Below are 18,139 nucleotides of genomic sequence, written 5' to 3' on the forward strand. Positions count from 1 at the left end.
ACCAATAATAATAATAATAATAACAAAGTTTCCCTCTGGTTGGCGTTAGCTTTAGTGCTAGCCGCTAGCTAACGTTGTCATATATCTAGATATGTGGTGTCGTCAGCTGGATAACGTTGACTTCGTTTGCAAATTTTAACGTTCGCTATGGCAGACGAGCAGGGCCGGATTAACGACGGCCGCGGCCCGTGGGCCTTTAGTGATGAGGCCCCCCCCAAAAAAATAATATTTTTTTTTACTTTAATTTTTTTTTTTTTTTATAATAATAATAATGCAATAAGGGGACCCTGATGTAAACAAAACAAAAGTCTTTCTCTGGTCTGCATCCCCTTAACAATTGTGTGTATTGAGCCGTACTATATTGTACCCATTCTGCAATATGTTAATAACATTTTTAATCAATCAATAACAGATTGCAGAATGGGTACAGTACAGCTCAATACACACAATTGTTAAGGGGATGCAGACCAGAGAAAGACTTTCGTCTTGTTTACATCAGGGTTCCCCATTTTCAATTCATAATGAATTGTAAGTAAGGGTGCAATAGAAATGTTTCATAATGATGTTCAGTGTATTCATAAGTGTATTGCTCTCCTTAATGTAGAATGATATGGTGACTGTGCAGACTCAGGGAGGAGGCAGAGAAGGAGAGAAAGAGACCCAAGAGTTACAGGTAATGGAAATATCAGACAGCTTAAAGTGTAGGATAACATAACTGTTACGAAGGATCAGATTAAACCGAATATATATATTTATTACTTGAGATATATTGTATAGTATTTGAATATCGTCTGATATCCTTTGTATATTCTTTGTACATATACACGGAATATCCCTTTTACCTAGTACAGACCATAATATTTCGTTCTCCTATTGGACAGCGATCCCCTAGGCGCCACGGCCATACCCCCAATGTCTAGTTCAAAGTCACCGCCAAGACATGCCTGGACATGACCGGCTCTGCGCAAGAATACGAGACAGAAATAAGGCTGGTACTAGATCAGGGGTGGCCAACCAGTCAGAGACTAAGAGCCACAAAAATTACTGTGGTACCACAAAGAGCCACACCATATACCAGCGTTTCTCAACCTTTTTTTTCAGTCACGGCACCCTTCATGTGTTTATAGGTGAGGGGCGTATCTCGACCCAGCACTTCAGTAGGGCACAGAAGGGCACCAAAAACTATGAAGAGGGAGCGCGTAGCGCGACCGCGAAAAAAATTTGGCCGGTTAGTGGGCGAAAATGGGTGGATATTGTAACTATTTTTTTTAAACTTTATTTCGGTTTTAGGGTTAGGTTAGGGTTATGTTATTTAATTATTTGGGGGAGCCAGCCCCCCAAACTCCTGAAATGCATAGAAATCTATGAAATAAATAAAACAATCTGACATTTATATTAAAAAGAACTAGCCCCCCAAACCCCTAAAATACATAGAAATCTATGCATTTTGGAACAGTTACTATATATATAGTCAAGAAAGCATTTAGTCATACTTTAAAGTGCTTTACTTGCATTGAACATTGCATTGAACATTGAACATTGAGGAGACATCATTAGAAAGCACAATGTATGTTTCCATAGTTACGCAGATTACACACAATTGTACATCTCCGCTGAACCAAATTATCACACAGCTATAAACTCCATTTCCGCCTGTCTCTTAGCAATAAACAAATGGATGACGAACAACTTCCTAAAATTAAATGAGGGCAAAACTGAAATCCTACTAGTCGGTCCTATAACAAAAAGAGAAATGTTACAGAGCAATATGGGGCAACTTACTCCTTGGATCAAACCCAAAGTTACAAGTAAATAACCTACACTGGCTTCCGGTAACATTTAGAATTGATTTCAAGGTCCTCCTCCTTATATACAAAGTATAAACATTGCGATCATCTACTATTGAAGGTTCCAAGCCACAGTCTAAAGAAAATCGGGGATGCAGCCTTTGCTAACTATGCACCAAAGTTATGGAACACACTACCTATGGACATTAGGGAAGCTAGATCTCTTAATATTTTCAGAAATAAGCTAAAAACGTACCTCTTCACCATAGCCTTCTAATACACCCCGCTGTTGATTGTACTGTAGCACTATTTTACTCTGGCCATTCTATTGCATAATTTTACTATCTATTCTACTATTCTATTATTGCACTGTATTATTGGTGTGCAAACCAGTCAACTTACAAAAAAGAGCCTGTTGGAGGATTTCAACAAGATAAATGCGACAACATTGCAAAATATTTCACTAATATTTCAAAGTGAAGTAAAAAATATTATAATAATTATTTGATCATGTTAAATGATCATTTGATCATGTTAAAAAAGGGGAAATAAAAAACATTTGTAAAAAAAATAAAATAAAAAAATAAAAATTTAATCAGTGGGGCACAGATGATCATCAGTAGGGCACGTGCCCTACTGATAGTGGTCTAAATACGCCGATGGCCACCTCTGGCCTCTGAAGTTGCTAATGTCTTTTTTATTTGGGCCTCACAGGGTTAAAAGTACCCTGTGAGACCCACGGTTGCAAAATTACAAAATCACTTTTAGCCATTTAAAAAAAGAATGTTTATTTAAAAAATGTTAAAGGGGAACTATTTGACTATTTCTTTCACTATTTGGGCACTTTTACACAATTCCTGTGAGTCTATGGAACACCTAGGTTTTTTTCAAATGGTGAGGTAAGTACCACGTCCTTCCTTCCTCTAGATTTAACGTACGGTTTGTATTTCTAATCAAGTACTCAAAAACCGCATTTTTCTATCTCAAGATCTTAAGCCGTTTTGACTCAGGCTGGGCTCCAACCACTGTGTGGCCTGGTGCCAACTGCCACATCAACTGCCACATTATTATGCAGCTGAGAAATCTCTGACATCACAGATATGCAAATTTTCATATGACTCAGTTCAGTGAGGGTGAATATTGTGAGAGGAGAATTGGAAGAATGCGCCAATATGAGAATTAGAGACATAGATCATATTAATATAAGTCCACATAGCTAGGAAACAATGCTAAACGCTGAAAAGGCCATTTATAAGATAGTTCCCATTTAAGCACATGTATAGTCAATTGGTCCTGTTGTTCAGCCTCACAATGCTATTTGATAGTAAATGTGTTTATTATGTCCCACCCTCTGGCCTCTGAAGTTGCTAATGTCTTTTTAATTTGGGCCTCACAGGGTTAACCTCTTAAGCCCGAGATATACAGTAAAAGTGTATATTTTCAGCATTACGTTTGTTTACCAATTATTTTAACTGTTATTAGTGAAATATAAGATTATAGAAATCTCAGGGCATTGAGTCGGAAACCAGCGCATATTGACAGGAGGAAGTGGCACATCCAAAAGTGAGTGTAGTCTTTTGAAGGAAGAGACGCAGGGCTTTCAAATTTTGAAAAACGACCCTACCCAGCTCACACCAGCCCCTGTCAATCATCTGACTTCTGGATTAACTTTTTTATTTCTCTTATTTTTTGGGATTATCTCCCACAAACCTGAACGTTATTGCCATAAAACAGAACGCAGTTAGTTTCTCTACCTTTCTGTGAACGTCTTGCAAAAAACGGTGTTGCAATATGATGAAAAATGGTGGAGAAATTCCCTAGATTCAGATACCAAGAACATGCAAATGGACCATTTAAAAAAGAAATTAAATGTTTATTCTACGTCCTTGTGGAATGAGTGACAAAAAAAAAAAAAAAGTAAAAAAAAAAATTTGAATATTTTTTATTTTTTATTTTTTTTATGGATGGAAGAGCCGCACATTGACGGGCAAAGAGCCGCATGCGGCTCGCGAGCCACGGGTTGGCCACCCCTGTACTAGATTGTTCACCTAACGTATAAATACGGCGCAGGTGGATACAGCAGTAATCTTAGTAACAAGTTGAAGCCTCACACCACGATACAACGTGCTGTGAAGTGGGCCCGTTTTGCCCCGAAATAGAGCCTTGAGACCGCGTGCGAATTGATAGCTGAAGTGTCAGAGTTTAACGCTGTATCGTCGAGTTCGACCTATTCTATTATTAAGTAATAGTCTATTATATATAGTGTATCGTGCGGCTACCGTTCTACAGTGACCAGCATTACCAACGCTTCCTCGTACCGAGCTAGTGTGCTTATCCAGGCTGGGCGGCTTAACCTGGTGCCATCATCCGAGGAGCCCTAGACGAGAACCGTGTGGATATGTACACTGGATAACCTACACCGGCGACTACAGAGCCCTTTTCGGCTGGATTATATTTGCTTTGGTCCTGTAGCTGATGGAGCGGAGAATCCAGCTGCCCTACTAGTGTACCATATATAATTCTTATGATACAGGTGGTATTAATTATCTCCTGCGTAATATGCTCATGGACTTACGCTCTTGACCTATTCATGCACATTCTTCGCCTTACAAGCGCAACTCTCAATCTTGATAAGTAAAGTAATGTAAGATAATCTTCGTGCTGCTAATAAATATTCTTCTAAACAGTATTTGTTGTGAAGCCGTGTTATTGTGGAAGTGTTCATCTCATATACCTGTGTACTGTATGGCCAGTAGTAATGTACATAAGTCAGTAGTGGTTTAATGATACCATACTTATTCAATACAGTCAGGGAATTGTACCCCTCAGTTACAATAACAAATTAAGACACAAAATAGGCTATATTTACAGCAGATCCTGTTATTGTTCCTTGTTGGTATTTTTTCTCTCTTTCTTATTAAAAACTATTTGAAAGGAGATTGATTTAATAAAAATAAAAGAGCGAAAAATCAATATACAGTATATATACAGTATATATATATATATGTACAGGTTCATTAAATGAAAAAAATATCTGCCGTGGAGGGGGTCGTGCCGGACCACCCCTTGCCTGTCAAAAAATAAATAATAATAATAATAAAAAAAAAAAAAAAAAAAAATATTATGCACCCCCACTTTCAACTATAACTAGGCGGCCATGCCGTGCGCCATGTGCATTTTCACAGAAATACACTCAATATCTCCATTATTTATTACCACACATATAGATGTTGTTCAACCAGCTAATGTGTCTGTATCTTTCCCGATACAAATAAACCATATTACTATACTTTTTCAGGAGTACAGTCACACAGGAACCCGCGAGTGCCTGCGTGCGTGGCTAGTGTGTGTCTGCGCTGTTAGGGGAAATTCCACTCATTTCAGGAGCTCTCCTATGTTAGACCTCCTTCGGTCCCTCCTTCGTGTTGGGGTTTCAAACGTCATGAAATTGAACCCCCCCCCCCCCCCCCCCCCCCATGTGACAAATCGGGTTGACATTAAATGATGCCGCTATTGACTCACTCTGCCAGTAAGTAAGACTTGGCCTATTTGCTTATTGTGTGACCCTATGGAGAGTGGAGACCGCACTTTTATTTGTTCAGGGATTGTCAAAAGATAGTAGATGCGGGGGCCAGGGTGGCGTGGCGCACCACATAACTGCGCTGCAGTGCAACGCAGCCTTCCCAGGTTCGACTCCCGGACCCGGAGACCTTTGCTGCATGTCTGTTGATCTACTAAGGTGGGGGGGGGGGGGGACAGCAGAGCTAGCTAGTTTGCCTTGTGTAGCTCCTCACTTGATGAATTACAGGAAGTGACTCGGGAGTTGCGGCGTCTCTCCTGAACCGTCTCTGGGGTCATTATCTGACTTTCCCCCCTTAGTTCAAATTGTCGTTGTTTGTCTGACGTGTCTCTTTTTATGCAACAGGGAAGGCTTTGATAAACCATGTAGGCCTAAGTCCGGATATAGCCTAGGCTTCTGGACAAGAACATTCTTCCTTGTACAGGAAAAGGGTTCATTGTTGCTTTCCATTTCATCCGTTTTCTTTGAAGTGGAATGCATTTTCTGCCGCCTAAGCAACATCCTAGATCATGGTATGAGGGATTAGTGTTTTCTACAGTAGATCTCATATATTTGACCTCTTCCTGTTGGGAGTAAACTCGGATATCACCCATCTAGTAAATCTGTCTATATGTACTTTATCAGAAATTAATCTTGGAATAATCAGTAGCTTTCTTAGCATAGTGTATACGTTACTAGAAAATACTATGTTGTTTGCTCTACCAAGTAGTGATTATTTTGTTGTTTACTCTACCAAGGCAAGTAGTGATTATTTTGTTGTTTACTCTACCAAGTAGTGATTATTTTGTTGTTTACTCTACCAAGTAGTGATTATTTTGTTGTTTAATCTACCAAGTAGTGATTCTTTTGTTGTTTACTGATTGATTGATTGAAAACTTTATTAACAGATTGCAGAATGGGTACAATACAGTATAGCTCAATACACACAATTGTTAAGGGGATGCAGACCAGAGAAAGACTTTCGTCTTGTTTATATCAGGGTCCCCCATTTTCAATTCATCAGGACATATATGACATACATGACATACAGATAGTCAGTACTGCTACATCTATACATTTATGACATACCAGATTTGCAAATACAGTACTGTTTGTGATACAGAAGGAGTCAAGAAAAGGGAGTATATACATTTGACGTAGAAACTGTACATTGGAGGAGGTTGGGTGGGGGGGGTTGGGTACATTGGGATATTGACAACCATACTGGGTAATTTACATTGGAGGTGGGGGGGGGGGGGGGGGGGGGCACACTGTATAAACAAGTAAAACTGTACATTGAGGGGGGGGGGGGAGGAGACACTGTACAAACAAACAAAATTGTACATTGGACTATTGACAAAACCATACTAGGTAAATGACTGTACATTGGAGGGGGTTGGGTTAGGATATTTACAGGGGCCAGTGTTGAATTGCAGTCTCCCGTAGGTGTCCCTTGAGAGAGGTTTTGAAAGTGGGTAGTGATCCACATTCCTTTACAGCTTTGGGTAGGGCGTTCCACATTGATGTGGCATAATTGCGAAACGTGTTTAGTCCCTTATTTGAGCCGAATCTGGGTTTAACATGATTTGTGGAGCTCCCTCTGGTGTTGTGATCGTGGTATTCACTGACCTTTGGGAAGTATTTTGACATGTACATGGGTACCTTGGTCGTGTAGTGTATCTTGTAGACCAGGCCCATTGCAAGTTGCTGTACTCTGTCGTCTACTCTAAGCCATCCTAGGTTGTCAAAGTGGGCAGGGGTGAGGTGGGTTCTAGGAGTAAGGTCAAGCAGTAGTCTTACCAGTTTGTTTTGAGATGTTTGTAATTTTGTTTTTAGCGCCTTTGAGGTGCTTTGGTACCATGAGGTGCAAGCATAGTCGTAGTACCCCTGAATGAGTGCTCCTGCCAGAGTCTTCAGGGTATTCTTGTTTACCAGAGAGGAGATCCGGTACAAGAATCGAGTTCGTTGGTTGACTTTTTTTATTACATTGGATGCCATTTTGTCACAGGAGAGATTAGCCTCTAGGATGGAACCCAGGTAGGTAATTTCATCTTTCCTTGTGACAATATTGTCACTCACTGTAACTGAGAAGCCGTCGGTCTTGCTGAGTTTGTTATTTGAACCGAAGAGAATGGACTCTGTTTTGCCCATGTGTAATGATAGTTTGTTATCAGCGAGCCATATGCAGATTCTGCCTAGTTCCGAGCTGAGGGTTTTTTCAACCTGTAACTTGTTCTTGTCAGAGACCAGCAGGGCTGAGTCGTCCGCAAACAGGAACAAGTTGCAGTCACAAGCTGACGACATGTCATTTGCATAAATTAGGAACAGTAGCGGTCCTAGTATGCTTCCTTGTGGAACACCACAGCTCACTGTGAGGGGGGGGGATAGGGTACCGTTTACCTCCACCATCTGTTCCCTCCCCTCAAGGTAGGATTGCATCCAGCTCACTGATATCAAAACCAATTGCTTTTAGCTTGTCAATCAGAATGGAGTGGTTGACCGTGTCAAAGGCCTTTTGTAGGTCCAGCATGACCATGCCGCAGTATTTGCCTGCGTCCACCTCTTGTTTGATGTGGTCATTCAAATAGAGAAGGCATGTGTCAGTGGAGTGGGATGTTCTGAAGCCAGATTGGAATTCGTAGATTCGATTTTTTTCCGCTAGGTACTTTTCGACCTGTTCGTAGACTATTTTTTCCATGACTTTCGAGATGGAGGTGAGAATAGAAACAGGGCGGTAGTTGCCTGGGTCTAATTTGCTGCCCTTTTTGTGCAGAGGGGTCACCCTCGCAATTTTGAAGTCCTTGGGGACGTGTCCCTGTTTTATGGAGAGGTTTATTATGTGTGTGATGATTGGGGTGATGGCGGCTGCTGAGTCTCTGAGGAATTTGGAGGGGATGTTGTCATGGCCAGTGGCCTTGTTAGGTTGGAGGGCGCTCAGTTTATTGAGTACCTCATCTGTTGTTACCATTTCCAGCTTTCCAGTAGTGATTATTTTGTTGTTTTCTCTACCAAGTAGTCATTATCTAGTTGTTTGCTCTACCAAGTAGTCATTATTTAGTTGTTTGCTCTACCAAGTAGCAAGTACTAGTAGTGATTCTCAAATGTAAAGAAGCCTTGGGCTGGGCAACAGGATTCACAATGATGTATGGACGATTGTGGCATCAGCTGTGGCTTGTTCTTCTGTTGAGTGCCGAGTTAAGACTTGTCTTGTCTTTCTGTGTGTCGGTCATTGATTGATTGATTGAAAACGTTATTAACAGATTGTAGAATGGGTATAATACAGTACGGCTCAATACACACAATTGTTAACTCTTTCTCTGCCAACAATGATTAAACTCGTTATTGGCCACCAATCGTTGAACACCAACAACAAGTATACTCGTTATTTGATCGTTATTAATTTTATTCGCTATTTCCATTCATTATCTATCCAGGGAGCCTGGTGTTATCATAGGGAATGAGTCTGAGATCGCAAAAGTCCAATACCGCCGCCTGGTGGGATGCTGACGGTATTGCACTTCCTTTGAAAGTCTGTGTATTGGGCTGTGCGTCGATTATATTGGTCCTGGCGGACATTTCTAATAACCTGAACTTAGAGCTTCACCCGATCGCATTGAATCGTTTTTCGGGACCCCCGATTCATTATGCTGTGGTGGGTTATGTCGTGGGCCAAATGGACATACGATCTACCAGATGGCAATAAAATAATTGGAATATTCTTTTTGGAATCCCACCGGTCACAGGTAAGAGCAATTTAACATCAATTTCAGCTTGATTGTGCCTTGTTTTCATAGCCATCGCCCTGATCAGCGTATGTTGTTGTACTAACGAATGCCGTTATTGACAATCAATTAATCAGAAACGACCGCCCCCCCTTTCATGCATTCATGATGGAACATAATACCGATCATATGCATTTGAAATTTTAATTGTAGCTTGTGTAGGGACGAAATGCCAATGGATTTAATATAATACACGTTGCGGGCTATTACTAGCCTCTCAGGAAATACCCTAAACCGCTCTAAAACCATACTTATATTCACCACGGTATAAAACGGGAATGTATGGATGGAAAAACGATTTCTTTTTCACATCTTGAACGATAGATACTCTATGTCAAATGGGCCATAGTATTGCATCCATAGCTATAATATAGAATATAGTTATAGCCCTGCAAACAAGGTGACTGACTCCATTGGTTTAATGCGTGGCAGTAGGCCTGCCACGATAACACATTTTGCTGGGCGATTAATTGCCCCCGAAAATATCGCAATAAGCGATATTATTGCGACCGGTTAGAGAATTTTTTTTGAGAAATTTATTTCCCAAAACTTTTATTTTGAAGCCCACCGCTCCGTCTTTTCCGGTGTTTGACTTTTATTTTGAAGCCCACCGACCGGACCGGAAGTATTGTTATTATCCTAAGCAGAAACTATGAGCCGACAACATGTCTCGTCCGGTTCTGTTTTTGAGCTAATGATAAAACAAATTGTTGGTGAACAACTACCTTTCGGTTAGTTTTAACGTTAGCTACTAACGTTAGATGCAGCTACTACAGGCAATCAACGATGAGGAGGAAGCGTCAAAGCAGTAATAGAATAGCTGTGGTGCGTAAGCACTGCAGCACGACTCGAAACTACCGGAGTGTTATAATAAATTAATTCATGTTTAACTTGTCCCCGTGTCCAGTCCTTTGACTAGCCCCACCCGTTCATTGTAAACAATGATGCATGTAATTGTATTAACGTTATTCTGTGTTGTACTTGTAGCTATGCTATACGTTGTATTTCGTTTGTTAGATATTTAGCTAATGTTGTTAGCATGGAATGAGAATCAAAGCTCTATCTTTCATCTTTATTTAGCAGTCCAGTTTCTCCGGGCAGTAGCGAGTAACTACTTGGGTCTAAAAATAGCTAACGTTACACTACAAATAATGCTACTTGGTTAAAAGGAGCAACACTATTGAGAAATGTCTATGTGGCGTTGCCCCACGGAGCTCCCGTGCTGTACTCTAGTAACGTCAGCGGCCCGCCTCCCAACACGGACAGTGACTGAAGGGGCACTGGTTCCGCCTCATTAAAACAAACGCGCAAATAGCAATTAATCGCGCCCGTCAAAATCATTGCATTCATTTTAATTATCGCAGCAATTAATCGATTTATTGCTTATCGCGGCAGGCCTACGTGGCAGGCAGCGCATAGCCATATCCTGGGAAAAAGCGTGGCAGAGAATGAGTTAAGGGGATGCAGACTAGAGAAAGACTTTCGTCTTGTTTACATCAGGGTCCCCAATTTTTTATTCATAATGATGACATTTATGACATACACAACATACAGATATATAGATTTTTTTTGTCAAATCAGTTGCGCAATAGTCACTTTTGGTGAGTTGTTTCTATACAATTCACTTATATGACATTTAGGTATGACACAGGACTACACAAGCATTTTTAGTATAGAAATGTGTCAACAGACTAAAGCAGGGAACCACAATATTTTGCATAAAATTTATGCAGAATGTAATATCATAACTGTCTATTATTTTTCTTGCAATTGAGCCAATTTTCCTTAGGTACGGTTTTGAGGTGTGTGTTCAACAGAATGTAGTATCAAAAACACGTTCACAAAAAGTATGGGTTACAGAATGCTGAACTGCACTGTTATAATCACTAAGCCATTGTAAGACGTTACCTGTGTGACTGTATCACTTGTCTCTGCTGCCCTTTGATTAAAAACGTCTGTCCATTTTCCTTTTTTTGTGGCATATTTGAGTTAGTAGTAAAAGTCACCTAGTAAAAGTGAGATAATTGACAATATCAAAACATGCTAGGGCTGTACCGAATAGTTCGAAGCTTCGTTCATAATGTTGACATTCGAATTCTAAATCAACATAAAACATTTTTAATTATATTAAAAAAAAAAAAAAAACATTATTTTATTTTTAATTTTCCAAGGTATGGCGAGTGCCATACTTAAGCATTACATCACGCGCAGGAGTGGTTTGTGAACAATAAACCATGCCTAGGGGTGGTCGTTAGACCCCCCTAGGCATGGTTTATTGTTCACAAATCACGACTGCAAGTGGTGTAAAGCTTTTATACAACTGCCAGATTCATCCAACCTTATTTCTATACAATAAACACACATTAATCGAAGATTTATTGAAAAAACCATCCGCCAGAAAAAGTAGTTCCCACAACTACAAAAAAGACAAGTTGCCTCCATGTGGAAGCAGCTTGAAGTGCATCCAACCAAACTAACACATCCAACTGTGTATTATTGGAATGATTGAGAGAAGTTGCCTCATGTGGAAGCAGCTTGAAGTGCATCCAACCAAACTAACACATCCAACTGTGTATTATTGGAATGATTGAGAGAAGTTGCCTCATGTGGAAGCAGCTTGAAGTGCATCCAACCAACTAACACGTCCAACTGTGTATTATTGGAATGATTGATTGAAAATTTTATTACCAGATGCAGAATGGGTACAATACAGTACGGCTCAATACACACAATTGTTAAGGGAATGCAGACCTACTTTCCATAGAACTTCATTCTTAGATGCTTCTATATAAAGTAGGTAAAACAAATTAAAAAGTTTTCTTTGCCCTATAGGGAAAAAAACGTTTTCTTCGCCCTATTTTTTTATTTATTTCTTTTAGCCTAAACTTAACCAGTTGGAAACCAGGGGTACAGTAATAAAATTAGCAATCAACCAATCAATCAATTCAATAGACCATGCTCACTTAAAACAGCGCTGCTTCTCTCTCAGTCTGACTCCCCCGCTGTTGCAGACAGGAGTGTGTGTGTGTGTGTGTGTGCGTGTGTGTGTGTGTGTGTGTGTGTGTGTGTGTGTTTGTGGGTACGCCAGCGTCGGACAGTGTGAGAGTGAACGCTGCAGTCAGTGGGAAGGAAGTAGAAATTTAAATCAATCAATTAATCAATCAATCAATCCGCGATTTTTCTTTTGTTCTAGATTGACTCAAGACCCATCAATTACATCATCCAACATTGTTTAAAGGACTAACACATTCCCCTTGACAGAATCGCTTCATATTTAGTCGTTATGGCGCTATCAACATTCTGGCGCTATCAACATTCTCCCGGAGTGAGCCGGCGGAGTGATTATGTGATTCGGTTGTGGGCGGGTCCTGAGCCCAGGACCGTGGATTGTTGCCAATAAAGACGTGTAAATGGACTGTTTCAGCCAATCAGAATCGAGAAATTTGCATGCCGTTGTATAACTTGCCATACCAAAATGACGCCCCTGCTACTATATACATGTCCAAGACTAAATGTCCTCTTGGCGAATAAAGTCAATATAACCTATTGTTAGGTAATAAACCTTACATCCCCTAGGCTGCGTCATGTTGAAGATAATGGCCAACGATGGGGAAATAAAAGTCACCTTTTGGTATCCGGGTTCAACATTCTTCTCATGTGCACCTGTATCAGATGAACCTGCATTTGAAGGCTCGATTCATTATTCCATCAGCCAAATAGAATTTCAAGAGCGGAAAAGAGTCTGGGTATCTACCTGCCAAAGGGTCTAGCAGAGTAGAGCAACTTAACAGCCCCTAGCAGAGTAGAGCAACTTAACATCCTCTAGAAGAGTAGAGCAACTTAACAGCCTCTAGCAGAGTAGAGCAACTTAACAACCCCTAGAAGAGTAGAGCAACTTAACAGCCTCTAGCAGAGTAGAGCAACTTAACATCCTCTAGAAGAGTAGAGCAACTTAACAGCCTCTAGCAGAGTAGAGCAACTTAACATCCTCTAGAAGAGTAGAGCAACTTAACATCCTCTAGCAGAGTAGAGCAACTTAACAACCCCTAGAAGAGTAGAGCAACTTAACAGCCTCTAGCAGAGTAGAGCAACTTAACATCCTCTAGCAGAGTAGAGCAACTTAACAGCCTCTAGCAGAGTATAGCAACTTAACATCCTCTAGCAGAGTAGAGCAACTTAACAGCCCCTAGAAGAGTAGAGCAACTTAACATCCTCTAGAAGAGTAGAGCAACTTAACATCCTCTAGCAGAGTAGAGCAACTTAACAGCCTCTAGCAGAGTACAGCAACTTAACACATTCAGGGCCATTGGGATCCGTCTAATCCCACTCTATACGACCAGCATTTCATAATAAACTTTCATTGTGCGTGAGGCTGTTTGTAGAGCTAAATCTATACTTTTATATTATTGCTATCTGTCCATTCTCATTGTCAATTGACACTATAAACCATCCCTTCAATATGCCTTATACAAATAATTTTTTCATCAATACGTTCCCATTTTATAGCGTCGTGAATATGAACTATATACCGGAATGTTCTGGTATATTTCCTGGAATGCGAGATATAGGGCGCTAAGCTAATAACGTTAAATCGAATGGCGTTTTGGCTATAGACCAGCTAGAGCTAAAACTCAAAATGAATATTGTCGGTATCATGGTCACCATGAATGCATGAAAGGGCGGAGGCAGGGGATGTCATTTCTGATTATTGATTACCAATAACGGCATTAGCTTCAGTAGCCTTATTCGCTGATCGGCTGGTTGGCTATGATAACAAGGCCTGATCATCATGTAATTTACGTGAAAAAGCTCTTACCTGTGGCTGGTTGGATCCCCAAAAGGATTTCCCAGTTATCGATCGCCATCTGGTAGATCCATATGGCCATTGGCTGATGATATATTCCTTTACTGCATACTGAATTCAGCGTCCCAAAAACTATTCCAGGCCATCGGCTACACGCATAGCTTTAGGCTAACAGAAAAAGCCATGCATACTAAAAAAAAAAAAACATTGGTCTGTAACAGGGAACACTGCATTATCGAGACAGCGCCCCTATGAGGATCTGGCCGGTAATACACTTTTAGGAATTCCAAGAGTAGGGTAAATCTGCAGTGCCGCAGGGTGACATTGAGTAGGATATTACAATGGAATAAAAGCCAAAACAACCTTACCACCGACATATCCGTGGTTGGTCCTCAACCGTTGGTTCCGAAACACGGACATGTCCGTGGTTGGCCCCGAATGTGTTAACAGCCCCTAGCAGAGTAGAGCAACTTAATAGCCTCTAGAAGAGTAGAGCAACTTAACATCCTCTAGCAGAGTAGAGCAACTTAACAGCCTCTAGAAGAGTAGAGCAACTTAACATCCTCTAGCAGAGTAGAGCAACTTAACATCCTCTAGCAGAGTAGAGCAACTTAACAGCCTCTAGAAGAGTATAGAGCAACTTAACAGCATCTAGCAGAGTAGAGCAACTTAACATCCTCTAGCAGAGTAGAGCAACTTAACATCCTCTAGAAGAGTAGAGCAACTTAACATCCTCTAGCAGAGTAGAGCAACTTAACATCCTCTAGAAGAGTAGAGCAACTTAACATCCTCTAGAAGAGTAGAGCAACTTAACGGCCTCTAGCAGAGTAGAGCAACTTAACATCCTCTAGCAGAGTAGAGCAACTTAACATCCTCTAGAAGAGTAGAGCAACTTAACAGCCCCTAGAAGAGTAGAGCAACTTAACAGCCTCTAGCAGAGTAGAGCAACTTAACATCATCTAGCAGAGTTAGAGCAACTTAACAACCTCTAGCAGAGTAGAGCAACTTAACATCCTCTAGCAGAGTAGAGCAACTTAACATCCTCTAGCAGAGTAGAGCAACTTAACATCCTCTAGCAGAGTAGAGCAACTTAACAGCCTCTAGCAGAGTAGAGCAACTTAACAACCTCTAGCAGAGTATAGAGCAACTTAACAACCTCTAGCAGAGTATAGAGCAACGTAACAACCTCTAGCAGAGTAGAGCAACTTAACATCCTCTAACAGAGTAGAGCAACTTAACATCCTATAGAAGAGTAGAGCAACTTAACGGCCTCTAGCAGAGTAGAGCAACTTAACATCATCTAGCAGAGTAGAGCAACTTAACATCCTCTAGAAGAGTAGAGCAACTTAACGGCCTCTAGAAGAGTAGAGCAACTTAACATCCTCTAGCAGAGTAGAGCAACTTAACATCCTCTAGAAGAGTAGAGCAACTTAACATCCTCTAGCAGAGTAGAGTAACTTAACATCCTCTAGAAGAGTAGAGCAACTTAACGGCCTCTAGAAGAGTAGAGCAACTTAACATCCTCTAGCAGAGTAGAGCAACTTAACAGCCTCTAGAAGAGTAGAGCAACTTAACATCCTCTAGCAGAGTAGAGCAACTTAACAGCCTCTAGCAGAGTAGAGCAACTTAACGGCCTCTAGCAGAGTAGAGCAACTTAACGGCCTCTAGCAGAGTAGAGCAACTTAACATCCTCTAGCAGAGTAGAGCAACTTAACGGCATCTAGCAGAGTAGAGCAACTTAACGGCATCTAGCAGAGTAGAGCAACTTAACACCCTCTAGCAGAGTAGAGCAACTTAACATCCTCTAGCAGAGTAGAGCAACTTAACATCCTCTAGCAGAGTAGAGCAACTTAACATCCTCTAGCAGAGTAGAGCAACTTAACAGCCTCTAGCAGAGTAGAGCAACTTAACGGCCTCTAGCAGAGTAGAGCAACTTAACGGCCTCTAGCAGAGTAGAGCAACTTAACAGCCTCTAGCAGAGTAGAGCAACTTAACAGCCTCTAGCAGAGTAGAGCTACTTAACAGCCTCTAGCAGAGTAGAGCAACTTAACGTCCTCTAGCAGAGTAGAGCAACTTAACATCCTCTAGAGAAGAGTAGAGCAACTTAACATCCTCTAGCAGAGTAGAGCAACTTAACAGCCTCTAGCAGAGTAGAGCAACTTAACATCCTCTAGCAGAGTAGAGCAACTTAACAACCTCTAGCAGAGTAGAGCAACTTAACGTCCTCTAGCAGAGTAGAGCAACTTAACATCCTCTAGAGAAGAGTAGAGCAACTTAACATCCTCTAGCAGAGTAGAGCAACTTAACAGCCACACAGAGTTAAGGGGGGAACACCACTCATTAACATTTCCATAGACTAAGACGGTTCAATCAATGAACATGAGCTACTCTCGTAAAGCCAGAAACCAGAGAAGTAAGAATCAAACTTGTATAAAGACATAAAGTCTGGAGCTGCTCCATTGACAATGAACGAGAGACTGATTTTGTGGACCCACAGAACATTTTAGAATTCATTATTATTATAATTTTTATATCAAATGGTGTTTATTCTATAATGGTGATCTCAGTTCTGGAACAGAAAATGTACCTCTGTGCTCTGTGTCATCTATAAATAGGCTAACTATAACTTTCCCAGTCCATTGTCTATGGAGCAGCTTCAGACTTTATACTTGATGACATCATAAGTTTGGCTTTTAACACTCATTCATACACATGTATGAATTCTGAAATTCACCAGCATTTGGTTAATTTCCCACCCTAAGGCCATCTCTTTATTTACAGTGGTTGTGGCTCCCGAGCCAAGAAACACAGGTTTCCACACAGTGATGGGGCACCTTTTTATCGTAGCGCACGTCTATCCTAACATTTTGATGGAACTGGTGGCCACATCGTAGAATTGCCTTTCCCCCTGATGACACGCATGGAAACCAGTCACAAGCTGGTTTCGAGAGATTATTTTCACAAGAAATATGAGGAAGTAGTAATATTTTCTTGATCCTCCAATTACAAGGGAAGCAGTTGTGATTGGAGGATCAAGAAAAGAGGGCGGGTTTGAGATGGGTCAATTGGTGCAGCAGATGTAACTTAGTAGCAGTTGTACTTAATAATAGCCATAGTATAAATGGTAGAGGGTGCAGAACTGTTTTAATACTATTATTATTATCTTTTAATACTGTAGTAGTAACCAGTGCTTTTCTTTATTTAGCAGTAAAAGCTGAATACCTCAAACCTAATGTACAGATGCATACAAAAACACATCATATTCACTGATTAAGTGTAGGCCTGGCCGACATGTGTTATCATAAGATAAAGTACCAGCTGTCTCAGGCTGTGGGCGCGCAACATCCTGCTGTGTCTGTCTGTCAACAGTACAAGCTTGTTCATTAAACCATATCATGTTTGTGTTTCCAGCCCATAGCAGCCATTTTCAGACCTCTTGCATGGAATCTTATCTACTGGTTTGACCGGTTCAAAGCAGACAGAATAGAGGTCGGGACAAACGAGAAGTTTAGACCGGCTATTTTATTTCATGTTGATAGTAAGTGAGTAACTAAGTAAATGTTATTTATATTGGCACCTTTCAAGCATAAGAGCACAAGGTACTTCACAAGCAGCACAAAAAGAAGTAAACAAAAAATACACAAGATAGCAAAAACTAAAGACAAAAAGAGGGATAAAATACACAAAAACAACAAACATTAAAAGCCATTGAGCTGGGACTTAAAAGTCGACACAGCGGTGTTCTGATATGAGTAGTCATTGGTTGTTAGTACTTAATCTGCATAATATCTTATTTTAGCTCAAAATCACGAGTGTGTTTTAAATTATTCTGAATAGTTGGTCATTGATTGTTAGTAGTAGTGGTTAAGGTTATTTGTCTAATATCTTATTTTATGAAAAACACAGGCTACATTTTACTCGCACTGAAAAAAATGTCATTGGTTGTGTTAGTAATTAGAAGTCAAGGTAAAAAATATATATATTTCTTTTGACAGTTGTTGCAATTGACCTGTCAAACAAAGTGTGTAGGGAAGCAACAGTTGTGATTACAGGATCAAGAAAAGAGGGCAGGGTTCTGAGATGGGTCTATTGCAATATGATTAACGATATTCGAGGGAATGTTATTTTTTGTGTCATTATTTTCATTTGTGATGTGATTTGTATGAAACAAAGATGTTTTCTTACATCTCACTAATTTCAAGCCCCA

At 40.5% G+C, this 18,139-nt stretch overlaps 1 protein-coding gene across 2 annotated transcripts in view; it reads left to right on the forward strand.

Annotated features, from left to right (window-relative positions):
• The window catches only part of b4galt1l (DP-Gal:betaGlcNAc beta 1,4- galactosyltransferase, polypeptide 1, like), an 88,842-nt gene that overhangs the window by 25,475 nt on the left and 45,228 nt on the right, over nt 1-18,139 (forward strand). The window contains exon 3 of one of the 2 annotated variants that reach the window (XM_084331507.1): nt 605-673. The exons of the other annotated variant lie outside the window; for it this stretch is intronic. Within the exon in view, the coding sequence (XP_084187633.1) occupies nt 605-673 (69 nt within the window). The remainder of the gene's footprint in view (nt 1-604; nt 674-18,139) is intronic. 2 annotated transcript variants of the gene reach the window in all.

Source organism: Notolepis coatsorum (assembly GCF_963971535.1).
Source record: "Notolepis coatsorum genome assembly, chromosome: 16".
Classification (NCBI taxonomy): Eukaryota; Metazoa; Chordata; class Actinopteri; order Aulopiformes; family Paralepididae; genus Notolepis; species Notolepis coatsorum.